This window comes from Grus americana, chromosome 18 (assembly GCF_028858705.1).
Source record: "Grus americana isolate bGruAme1 chromosome 18, bGruAme1.mat, whole genome shotgun sequence".
NCBI lineage: Eukaryota > Metazoa > Chordata > Aves > Gruiformes > Gruidae > Grus > Grus americana.
In genome coordinates, this window is record NC_072869.1 from 10,147,620 (window position 1) to 10,160,937 (window position 13,318).

Consider the following 13,318-nt stretch of genomic DNA (forward strand, 5'->3'; position numbering starts at 1 on the left):
CTAAAGCAGGAAAAGTGCAATTTTTTGGTTATTTTTTTATTTCATTGACTTTCTAGTTTTTAACAGAACAGCTGAAGTGTGCTGCACAATCTTTGCTGTGGTTGGTGGTGCAACAATGAACTAGGCTTAAGAGTCTTCAACTCAGTATTTGGGTTTGCTTGTTGTACCACAATGCTACCATCTAGAGATTTTGAGAAATCTGTTACTTTTGGAGATACCCAAGTGCTTTGTAAAATTATTGCAGTAGGTTCCTAAGTAATGTAGCAACATTTAATTAGTTAAAATGCTCAGCCAACTTTGATTTGCAACCTTGGAGGAGAAGCAAATAGGGTAAGGGCTTGGATTTCAGTTTCCTGGTTTCACATCATATATGAGAATATAAAACTTAGAAGAAAAAAAAAAAAGGGGGGGGGGGTTCAGTTAGTGAATTCTTGTGGCAGACTGGGGCATGTGAGCATCGTGAAAGTAAATTTTGTTATCAATAAGCCATTCTTTAAGGAATCCTTGTTAAAATGCTGTCTAGCTTTCCCCAATATTGTTCCTGAAGATCTCTGTGTTATGAGCCAGGATATTATTCCTTTAGAATTATGGGTATTAAGCAATGTGTCCATAACTGGTGTGTGTATTTCTAGATAGAATTAGGTTAAGAGCAGAGAAAGAATGCAAGAAGACTAGGAGGAAGAGGGTAGGTATTTTTGGTGACCTGACCCAACTAGGTCTGTGATAAGTAGAAGCCAGCGTGATTCTTTCCTGGGTCTGTAGTTACTGCCCTGGAGAGGTTAGTCATCACCCAGCAACTCAGCCTGATTCCACTTCGTGAGGTGCTGAATGAAGTCAACACCTTACTGTGACTTCATTTCCAGGTGAGATAAGGCTCCTGAGTGCTACAGGTTTAGAATTGCTTCCATGTAGCAAAAATTTTGTGGAGTTTTTTATTTCTTAATCAGAGGAGTACAGTCTACATTAGTTTACAACCAGAAAGTTTCCTTACTGACTCTGCTTTGACCCACGATTCAAATTTGTCAGTGTTGGTAGAACACACAACAATTTTTAGCTTATATGTTGGCATGTTAAGGAACAGTTTGCAGTGAAATAGTAAGTTTACATGGCATGAAGAACACTACCAGTTTCTAGTTGGTTCCTGTAGAAGTTCAGATGTTATACTTACTGAACCATTCCTTACTCCCTAGGAAAATGGTTACTTAGTCAGTGGATACACCCTCTGTGGTTCTTTCCCTGGATGTAATGTGTTGAAGAGACACTCTTTCTCTAAATAGGAAGGAGCTAAAACCTATTCTCCATCTCATGTAACAAAGCCGATATTAATAGATGGAGGAAAAAGTGGCTCTCGCTTCCTGGTTGCTACCTGCTTTACCTTTGTGATTCAACATGTCCTGAATCTGAGAGCTCACTTTTATGGCCTCAGAAAAAGAAGCCATTGTCACTTGCACTTCATGTAAATGAAAACTTTGAAAGATTTGAAGAATTTTTTGTAAGCCTAAGTCATGTGAAATGCATGTACTTCTAATAAGACAAACTTTTATATTGGAGAAGTAAGTTTTAAGTGTTCTGACAGAATAGGAACTCTTAGCTTTTCCTCTGAAGTCCGTCTCTCCTGTCGGCCATGACTTCTGTACTCAGGAACTTGATGTCAGGAATTTTGCTGTCTCACTGACATGCACTGTGGCACCATGACCTTTGGTGAGATGGCATCAAATTGGCACACTTATGGCCAAGTAATAAATAGCAAGGTCCAACTAGCAGCTAGAATTGAAATTGTTTAGCTGTGATTTTCCTTATGTACAGTATGCATTCTTACATATTTCATTGTATGTCTTGTTGTTTGGCTATAAATCATAGTGAGGTATTTATCATGTGTACATTTTTCTCCCTAATCAGTGTTTCATTAGACTTTTGGAGAATGCATTCATTTCACCTTTGAGTTATTAGGGCTTTCAGGTAGTCTCTTGGATAAGCCGTAAATATTCCGTCTATCCTTCCTGGTTCAGTCAGATCCCAGGCCTTGTTTTTTTGGACTGTTGGTGTTACGCTTCCCAGAATAAGACCTCTGCAGCAGCTGACAGCTTCCCACTGCTTGCAGTATATACTTCTTTAATTATTCAGGCTTAGATCTAGAGATATTTTCTACTATTTTTGCATGGCTGTATCCTAATGTGGAAGGGATGAGTGAGCTGTAAACAAACAAAACTGTATATATCCAGAACCTGTACTTCCACATAGCCTTATTGCTTAAATATCATATGATTGTCCCTTTTGTAAGTGAGCATAGTGTCTTTCAGTTGGCTCTTTTCCATTTGTACTTAATTATGGCTTGTGGAGGCTATGCTGGCTCCTCCGTTCCAAAACACAGCCTTGCTGCGTAATGGTATATTAAATCAGTCATAGCCAGTCAAAACTCTGAATATCTGAATTGTATTGCTTGTATAAAAAGGCAAATTTTTAGGTGGCAATTGCATATTTAAAAAGACAATTGATCTTGTAAAACCAGAATACTTTGAGCAGTGATGTCAGAAGTGTGATACTTCTGTAGGATTCAGTGTTTCAGGCTTTGCTGGGAACCAGTGTTCTTTCTAAAAACAAACTAGCCCAAATATTTTAGTTCATTAATAAATAAGTCATAAAATATACATGTAAATAGAAAGAAATAGGAGTAATTGAACTCCTGTGTAGTGTGATGCATTTCTTGGTGCCTAAATCTCTAATTTTATACTTCATAAAACTCGCAGCAGGTACTTGTTCTTTCACATAACCTGAAAATATGTTTGCATTTATCTAAACCTTCTTTTAGAGAAATCATTTTTTGTGTACATACATAGTCATGCATGCATTCACCAAATACATATTTGGATATGACTTAAAGGTGTTAAGATAGCTATTGCATGGTTTATTACCTGCTGGTATTTACTTTGTTTATCATTGACTCATAAGTGAAGCTAGATATTTGGCTGTTTATATATCCAGTATCCTTTATATCTTTAGTACAAGTGAATTTACTATAAATTAGAAATTAAATTGTACTTTTTCAGTGCTTGGACAGTAGTAGGAGATTTGTTTTCAATAACGTTGCCTATTTGGAAAGTATTTTACATTTTTAAATAATTTTTTCCCCTCTTCCCTATGATGTTTGTAGGGCACTTTTCCGCATGGCATAGACATTCTAACTGCGGCTGATTATTTTGCTGTTGGTAACAGAGTTAACTGTTATCTGACTATAAGGTAAGTTTCCATGCATTAGTTTTCCTAAACATGAGGGACCTCTTTTACATAATGAAATATTTGATTGTTTCACCTTACTGAACATTATGTTTATTACTGTTGTTTTTGAATAAATTAAAATTTGATTTTTCGTATTACTGCATCAAACTGCTTATTATGCATAAGACATGGTGAAAATGTGACCATGATTTCCTTGTCTATGAGGAGGAAGCAGCCAAGAGGCAATATTTGTGGGTGTCACAAAACTGTCTGAGCTGGTCAAGATTATAGAAGACTAGGGGGATTTTCAAGAGTTGTAGTAAAAGGAGAGGCGGTTGTGATGGCAGATAGACTCTGATGTGGGTAAAATAAATAAACTAATACCCATTTTAAAAAATACTTTGCAGAAGTTGTTGAATTTGTGGTCTATGCATAGACCTTTAAGTTGAGTGTTTATATTTTTCATAGGTAGCTCAGTGAAAATCTAACCACAGTACGCAGCAGTTTGAAAAAACAAACCGATCACTGCAGTATGGAGTCTGCAAAGAATGTAATGGGAAATACCGAAACTGGTGTGGTGCTGTTATAAATCAGTGGCTTGTCTTGGAATACTGCGTCCTGGTCTGTATTTTCAGCTATCTGAAAATACAATAAAGCTGAAGTCAGGGGAATTCAGAGGCAAGCTGGGTGCACAGGATGACTAAAATGAACGTAAGATTGCACTTCCTCATGAGAAGATGAAAAAGACGGAGGGCTGGGTTCTAGCTTTAGTTGTCTAAGACAGACAGTCTAGCCTCGGTGTCTAGCCTCTCTCCAGAGCCGATGCAGAGACAGGCACCTACAGAAGGTGATTCAGACCATTTTAAGATAGGTCAGATAAATTGCCCTATGGAGTTGCATGTTGCTCAGAAGCCAACAGGTTAGAAAAGCTTGAAGAGATGATATTCTTGAGGAACAGAAATAGCAAACAGGTATATGATGGTTTGTGCTCTGTTGCCAGCTTTGTGACTTTCAATGACCAGGTTTTTAAGATGATTTGCACTGGAGCCCTCTATCCTCTCCTCGACTATTTATTTTTTTATTAATCTGTCCACCTCCATATTGTCCCTTTTGTGCATAATCATTTCGGTCTGTATTTCTTCACCTCTTACCTACTGTCGTTCCTTCTGGGGTCCACACCCTCCTCCTACACTCACCCCAGAGCCTCTCTTCCCCAGAGCTCCCGCCTACTGAGCTGGCATGGGGAAATGCAGCGGCTTGGTGTTCGATGCTGCTCTGGATCCACAGAACGTCAGTGTGATTTTTTTGAAACTCTGACTCTTTGTACTAGTAGACGATTGAAAATACTCAAAATTGACAAAGCAGTTTTTATTTTCTCCCTTTTATAATTTTGGCTTGGAGACTAATTCTATTCTCCTTTTTGAGAGTTGAATTGTTAATTTATTATATTTTTTCAAATGCTCATTTATTACTCCTTTCATTGTGATTTTTATAGGAATGTAACATCTTTAAGAGGTTTTTGTAGCAGTGTTACTTATTTAAGTGAAAATATTCTTACTGTTCATTTCTGTCTTCCACTCTTGTGCCTTTCTTTAAATTGTGCCACAGAATGAATATATTTGTAAATTCTTTATAAATAATCCTATGCAGTTAGTAGCATGATTCCTTGAAACCATGTTCGGTGTTATTAATCAAACTCTTCTTTGTAAAGCATTTGTCATGTCATTCGTTATATTACTTTTAAAAATCTTCACCACTTTGCTCTTCAAGCAGGGTGTAATTATTTGGATCAATACTTAATTATCTCCTTATTTTTGTCAGAGTAACATCAATGGAAAAGTACATAAGCGTATATTTGGCTGCAGAGAAAACATGTATCATTATGATGTGGTAGGAAGAAAGGACCTTTCTGATCAGTATGCCTTAGGGTGGTGTAATTGTTTATGTAGCTGGAAAAAGCTGCTTGAGGTTCATATTCCAGATCTAGAATCTTTAGCTGTCCTTCCCCCAACCAGATAAAGCAATCCTGGGACACTCTGTGTGCCAGCATGATGCCACTACGTGAAAGGAAGCTGTGCAGGCATGAAGGTTGGGACTACTAGATTTTTTTGAGCAATAACAGCTTGAAAAAAATGTGTTGGTTTCTACAGCTGAATTTGGGTTTGGTTAATAAATGATGCCTTTAAAAAAAGAGGCAGTATCATGTATATTTTTTTTATATATATGATATATGTGTGTGTATAAATCATTGCTTATATCATTTCAAATCTAAGTATTTTTATGCAAGTTTTACACGCTGGGTGCACCTTTGAAACTTCTTACTGATGTTCTTTGGAATATTCAGCTCAAATATCGTAATCTATTTCCAAGGACGGAAGGTAGAGGAAACCCATTTGGTATGAACTGAGAGTGAAGAGATTATGTGATTCCAGGAGTTCCAGGCTTGGTAAAAGCAGAGTTAAGGAAGAAGCTTCTTAATCTGAGTGGGACACAAAAATCTTAGCAGCAACATTATCAGGAAAGCTAGACTTGTATCCAAGCCTACTTGCATTAAATGCTCAGTAGGGTACAAAAGATGAGGACTGTAGTTAAAGATAGTTACAAACTAAAACTGAAAGTGGGATTGGGCTACAGACATGGCGCATGAGATCAACTTTGATGAGCTGGGCAAGGAAGTTCAGCTTAAAATGGCTGGCAAGAATGGTGAGCACTAAAACTAGGACCCAAAAAGCAACTCAAATATGGCAGGGGAAGTGTGTCTATTATGGTATAATAACAGCGAAAGGAACACGAGAGTAATGAATTTTATCATTTCTGTGCTGGCATCAACAACCAGCTAAACCAACTGTCTAATCCCCCTCTAGGGCTTATGGCAGTGGTAGATAGTACTTTATCCTGTATTGGCTCAAGTGACTGAGGTCTGTGCTGTGGATTTAAGGATTCCTCCTCTTCTGATGAATCACATAGATATCAGTATGGTAACATTCATCAGTATTTGGGTTTTGTCTTTGTTTTGCTTCCAATTACACACACATGTATGAATGGAACACTATTATGGTTGCAAAGTTAATCACTCAAAAGATAGGAAAAGGTGAAATTAAGGTAATCCATGTGTCCTTAATTCCGTCCCTTTGTGTGTGCCGTTTTGACACAAACACATTCTACTGATTGATTAGCTTTCCAAGATTACTTAACATACATCAGATGTACTGTAAAATCATTTCACTTAACTTCTGTTGACCTTAGCTTTCAATAGTTGATGCTTCTGAAGACTGGAAAGCAAGTGTGGCTGTCAAGTTAGGTAATTGTGCAGGCTGCCTAGGAAATGGATTCTGGTGTTCCCTTACATCCTAGGTTCTGACTTTGCAGCTTTAACATTTTTTGTCAGAATTGACTTTTTGTGTATGTTTGATTTTTAAAAAGGACAAATTGCAAACCCATATTCAATTTTGGACCATTGTATTTATGAAGATGTAGCACATGTCTATAACTTAATTTTACGGCGTACTGTGGATTACATCATTAATACATTTCTCTATTCTGAAATAATATTGTAAGTTAATATACAAATCTAGATTTTCTAGAATGTAACAATGGGAATTGAATGTTTATTTTTGCTTTTTGTTGCTGTCAAGCTTTTTGTATGTATAGTAGCTTTTATAAAGACTCTGAGAGTTTTAAAAAAGTGATTTAGTTTTATTTTTCAGTAAAGTATTTCCTGTTGTATTATTTCATTCAGCTGCATCTCATTTAGGAGAAGGCATGAATTTTTGTTGGTTGCTTTAAAACTAGAGGATTTAAATCTTTGGAGTAGCTCGTGTTAAAATGCACACAGATATTGATTCTGTACTTCTCCATACGGACATTTCTCTTTCAGTGTGTATATTGCTGGTTTTCCCGAGTATACACAGCCAATGATTGATCATTTAGTTAACATGAAGATTAACCACTGGGATAGGTAAGTTCATAAAGTTTAATTATTAATATTCAGGAATTGACTGTTCTGCATGTCGTGCTTTCCTAGATTATTTTTGTGAATTTTACTTACACTAAAGTTTGCAGTAGCATTTGACTGAAGGAAACTGGACAACTAGTAGCTGATGCCATCTATACCTCCCTAGCATATTGTCACTTAAAGCAAGTTTATGAATTTTGTCTTTTTGCCATGACCTCAATCTGTTAATAGATTAATAAAACACATTTATATGGAATATAGTGTATGTGATGGCTAAACAGTATCACCATACAATTATCATAATTAAAGTAGATTTCATGCATAGAGATGGTGCTTAGTCATATTCAGCATTCATGAAGATTAAAATGTGTACATATAACACAAATGAGATTATATCAGTGCTGATAATAGTTTGCATCATGAGAAATAATAACAGTTTACTGTAGTGTCCCTGCCAATGCATAGAATGAGCCCTCAGGTTCTACCATCCACACTTCTGTTTTTCTTTGTCTCTTTCAGCAATAAGTTCCATTCATCTAGCTAAAAGCTAGCTGTAGGCTGTCTGTTTGGTCCACTGTTTTGGTTTGTTGGCTTTCTTTGAGGGGAGGAAGCATAGGATGGACAGAGAATACTGTAATTTTTAATATTGCCGAGGTCTTTATTTTGGTCAGGGACAGGAGTCTGTTCCTGACATTTTTTTTTAATACATTACTTCTACTAAATTGCTAACCCAAAAAAATCCAAAAATGTTTTTTTACATCTTCAGTGTTATTCGAGAACTTTCAACCAAAGCTCTGCATAACCTTACTCCACGGGCTCCTGAATACATGGCAAATGTGGGTAGGTAACAAATAAATTCTGCATAGCATGCCGTATCGAGTGTTCTAGCTTATGTAGCAGAAATGTATTAAGAAGATTTAAACATGCACCATGACTTAATAAAAATTAAGTTTTCCCCTGCAACTTCATACAGTGTAGTGACACTAATAGCTTCACCAGATTCCAGATTTTATGCAAAAATTATAAAATACTCTTAGATCTTTTTTTATCTGGGGACTGGACTTTAGTTATCTGCCTACACCGGACCCTACCAGTTCCAAGATGAATAAATGGGTGTAGTTCTGTTGCAACAATTCAGGCAGCTAGCCCTCAAATTCCTAGCTTTCGCTTCATTGATACAGCTTTGATGTCGTACAGGGTGGGGGGATCTGTTTTGTTTTGTCTTGTCCAGTCTGACATCTTCAGAAGAATTCCTTTTTGACTGTTGTGTGTGTAATCAAATGTTCCTTAGGATCCTTTGCTTGGCCCACTCACGATTCTGAGGAAGTAATAGCTGCTTTTTAATACAGCTGAAAGACAGCAGCTGCCACCCAGGTGAACCTGCAGTTGCAGATCCTACCTGGGCTCCCTATAGTGGACTAGGAAGGCGGCAGTTTACATGGAAGTAAAATTCCATGGGTGTACAAGCCTCACTTCCCTTCCCGCTCAGCCAGCCCAATGCCTAATAGCAAGTATGTTATTTTATTTACTCCAAACAGGGAGGCAGTTGTGAGTACAAAATTTCTTGGTATGGTTTAGTATGCTTTGTCAGAATTTATATATAATAATATATTTTTAAAACTTGATTTTCATATAGTAGTCAGGATATATTGGCCTGACTTTCCAGAAGTGGTTTTCCCATGTTATTTCTAGGCAGCCATGATTACATTTAGAACTGTGATCTATGTGTCACTATGCTTTGCTTAAAAAAAATAAATTATTTCATCTCTTTCAGTTTTGCCAAGACTTCTACCTTTATCAGTGGGCACAGATCTGCACACACGCCATGGGGCAATTCTTGCCTGTGCTGAGATCACCCATGCACTGTGTAAACTAGCAGAAGAGAATAATAGGTATAAATGCAAGATTATCTTGACTATAAATTTTCCTTTCATGTCTGGTCTATTGAAAGCTTCCTGGGTATAATTATGGAAATCTCCATCTTACTGAACTTCTTTTTCCATTGAATTGTTGTTTGTTTTGATCAGTCATGCCAAGCCTTCACATTTTGTTCAGTGATGTTATAAACTTGAGTCTAAATTCATCATCAGGAAAGTCAGATCATTTGCTGTCTTACTTGGAAAGTTCGGAGTTATTATTTAAATATAGATTAAACCCACTTTCCCCATAAGTATGCTGAGATATATATATGGGGGTGGGTGGGTGGGTGTACATATAGATGATGTAGCAGAATAATTGCCAAAATTATTTGGAGATGTCTTTGCTTTAATGTTGCAATTAAAGAAATGAGTCATTTACCTTTTCTTTCTGTGGTGGGTTGACCCTGGCTGGAGGCCAGGTGCCCACCAGAGCCGCTCTCTCACTCCCCTCGTTCACTAAACAGGGGAGAAAAGGTGTAACGAAAAGCTTGTAGGTCGAGATAAGGACAGGGAGAGATCACTCACTAATTATCATCACGAGCAAAACACACTGAACTTAGAGAGAGAATTCATCTAATTTATTACTAGGCAAAACAGAGTAGAGGAATGAGAAAATAAAATCAAATCTTAAAACACCTCCCCCCACCCCTCCCATCTTCCCGGGCTCAACTTCACTCCCGGCTTCAACCTCCACCCCCCTCAGCGGCACAGGGGGACAGGGAATGGGGGTTGTGGTCAGTTCATCACATGTTGTTTCTGCCGCTTCTTCCTCCTCAGGGGGAGGACTCCTCTCATCGTTCCCCTGCTCCAGCATGGAGTCCCTCTCACGGGGTGCAGACCTTCAGGAGCAAACTGCTCCAGTGTGGGTCCCCCACGGGGTCACAAGTCCTGCCAGCAAACCTGCCCTGGCGTGGGCTCCCCTCTTCACGGGTCCACCGGTCCGGCCTGGAACTTGCTCCAGCGTGGGCTTCCCACAGGCCACAGCCTCCTTCAGGTGCCTCCACCTGCTCTGGCGTGGGGTCCTCCACGGGCTGCAGGTGGAATCTCTACACCCCCTCATCCTTCCTCCATGGGCTGCAGGGGGAATCTCTACACCCCCTCATCCTTCCTCCATGGGCTGCAGGGGGACAGCCTGCCTCACCATGGCCTTCACCACGGGCTGCAGGGGGATCTCTGCTCTGATGCCTGGAGCACCTCCTCCCCCTCCATCTGCACTGACCTGGGTGTCTGCAGAGTTTCTTACATCTTCTCACTCCTCTCTCCGGCTGCAAAAGCTCTCTCTCTCTAAGTGTTTTTCTTCTTCTTAAATACGTTATCACAGAGGTGCTGATTGGCTTGGCCTTGGCCAGCGGCGGGCCCGTCTTGGAGCAGGCTGACATTGGCTCTGTCAGACACAGGGGGAGCTTCTAGCAGCTTCTCACAGAAGCCACCCCTGTAGCCCCCCCACTACCAAAACCTTGCCACGCAAACCCAACACACTTTCTTTCACAAGGATCACATGTGAAAAATGGTTGAAAATCTTTATTGCAAAAACTTGAATTTGGAATTCATGTTAGCAGTAGAATTTTATACTAACATGACTTAAATTGGGATGAGCAGCTGTTTAAGATCAAGGCAGTGGAAAATAAGACTCCAGAGTGCAAACTTCACTGAGAATTAAATACAGTTCTGCAGGAATCATAGATACATGTACATTGAAGAAATACATTTTAAAAAACAGACTTTCTGGTCTGGGTCATTTTTGTTCTAAAAGTTGGATAATTACTCTCTGATTAACCTTTTTTATTTTACTTCTGAGAACATTCTGATGCAGTCATATAAAGATATCAAAAGTGGTGACATCTAACAAATTTAATGTTGTCATTGTTTGTACTAGCTAAATATACTGAGATGAATTCAAATGATAGATATTTAAAGTGTACACTGATTTTTATGGTTTTAATTATTGACAAATAGGAATTGTATTTGCCAGCAGTGTCTATCAAAAGAATTTGTGTTAATCTTAAGAGTTCCATTTTCAAGTAAATTGAAAAGATAAAGATACAGAGCATTTTTAGTAGTAGGAAGTACTTGAAAATGATGGACAAATCACAGAAGTGTTGGAGTCCAAAAATACAGCTGAGCTGAGAAGGGTTATTGGTGTATTACTGATTGTAATGTTATTAGTAAGTGACACTAATTTTTTATAGTCCTTTAAGAATGAGTTTGCTACATGATAAGGAAAGAGCTTATGTTACTCTGCTGCACTATTTCAAATTAAATATTACATATTTCTGTTGACTATAATTTGGAAATCAAATGATTGTTTTTCTGTTTGATAGTACAATAAAGTCATGTATGAAAAATTATTTATAGCATGATTAGGAAACCAGTCTTAAAAACGTTGTATACCTTTCCAGATCTATAACATACTACTTCAATGAAAAATCATTGGAGGGACTGAAGCAAATCCATCAAGAGGTTTGTAGCAAATATAAATGCATCTTTTCACCTAGTATGTTGTATTATTTTTAAACAAACATTCACAATTAAGACAACTCTTCTCCACCTTCCTCTTCGCCTTGCCAAAAGTAAACAATCTCAAAATAGGAATTTGGACACACGCTCCAGACTTACAGCTAGATGTCCTCGGCCATGTGTCTTATTCCAGTACAATTTTGGGTTTGGCCCCTTTCTGTTCTACCAGCTTCTTGGCTTCGGCACTTTCTGTGGTGCTGTCAGTTACACCTCTGAACTGCTGCGTGGGGTTTTGTTCTGAACTGCTGCGTGGGGTTTTGTTTTCCTTTGGTTTTCTGTCCCCTGCTGTTTCTTCTCCCTTTCTGTACATACTGACTGGCCTTGCAGATAGATCTATGGCTTTGCCTTAATGTGACCATGCTCAAGAGACATCTGCTAGTGAGTCCGTTCTCTGTCCTTTCTATTCTTTTTTTTTTTTTTTTACTTTACTGGGATTTCATTGCTAAATCCTTGCATCCATAATTTACCTGTTTATAGACCTTGAAAGTCATAATCTGTATTTCAGCTGATGCATTGTCTTTATCTCTACTTACGACAAATGAAGTCTTGTCCTGCTCAGAGCAATTTAAAATGCTTCTGTGGAGATAATTTTCCCTAACTTGTCCCTTTAATTTTAAGTCATCCCATGTTGTTTTTTTCTTTTGGCTCCTATTTCTTCACCTTATGGAACAGACAATACTTCAGCATTCAGGCTCCTACTCATTTTCTGCAGTATCTGTAGTACCTTTAGTCCCAGTTCTGATGTGCTAAAGCTGTTGATCCTCCCCATTTACCCACTATGCCTCAAAGTACGTAGGTGCTTGCTTAATCTGTGCATAGGTGAAAGCTGCTGCTACAGGTTGAAAAAGCATCTTTGTCCTTGTTTAACTTTCTCATGTTGAAATACCTGAAAGCTTGATCAACAATAACTGTACTGTGACAATGGCCTTAATTTGTTATGATACTTTCCAGTTTCTGCTGTTGTCTGTTTTTGTAATTAATCTGCAGAGTCGGTGTAAACGCCTTCTTTTTTAAAATCTGGGTTTTTGGGGTTTTACTACGCAGAAATTTGGTAATCTCTGAGTTTTGAAGATGACCTATTGTAATGGTTACAATGAGAGAATATTTTTCAGGCACATTTGAACTTTTGTTTAAGTTTTTTTCTATTTAATCTGTAGCTAACAAAGTTATTTTCAATTTTCAGACAGTGCAGTATATCATCATTTTAAAAGGACCAACTGTGGAAAGCAAATGTATTTTAAAAAGCCAAACTAGCTTCCAGGGAATGTGCAGGAGCGGCTAGGATTTGGAATTGAGAAAATTAATGCTTTATGAATGTGTTAAACTGATTTTCTTTGAACGTAAAATTTGAATGGATATAGAGAAGGTTTTTTAAAAAGATTTTTCCTTTGAATTTTATTTTTAAAATAATCCAAAGTGTTGCGTAGCTCAGAGTATGTAGACATTGCATGCGAGGAGGAAAAATGAACACATTTGTATTAAACAAACTCTGCTAATATTAATATCTGTTTGCCTTTTTTTCCCCCAGCTTTGCAGTCGTCAGTTATACAGGTAAGAAAATGGCTGTAAAAAAAAAAGATTTTTCGTATTGGAAAGTATGAATCAGAAGTAATGAAAACAGTAGGACCCCAAGGGGTTTTGGTTTGTTCAAGTTAGTTACACCTACCACAGCCTGCCAGTCTCACGCGGTTCATCAGAATGCAAGCACATG

The 13,318-nt window shown here is 38.0% G+C and overlaps 1 protein-coding gene across 1 annotated transcript in view; it reads left to right on the forward strand.

Annotated features, from left to right (window-relative positions):
- TBCD (tubulin folding cofactor D) overlaps positions 1-13,318 on the forward strand; it is a 131,241-nt gene that overhangs the window by 70,398 nt on the left and 47,525 nt on the right. Inside the window, exons 18-23 of the mRNA XM_054846521.1 lie at positions 3,152-3,237; positions 7,094-7,174; positions 7,938-8,011; positions 8,946-9,063; positions 11,490-11,550; positions 13,136-13,158. Coding sequence (XP_054702496.1) covers positions 3,152-3,237; positions 7,094-7,174; positions 7,938-8,011; positions 8,946-9,063; positions 11,490-11,550; positions 13,136-13,158 — 443 coding nt within the window. The remainder of the gene's footprint in view (positions 1-3,151; positions 3,238-7,093; positions 7,175-7,937; positions 8,012-8,945; positions 9,064-11,489; positions 11,551-13,135; positions 13,159-13,318) is intronic.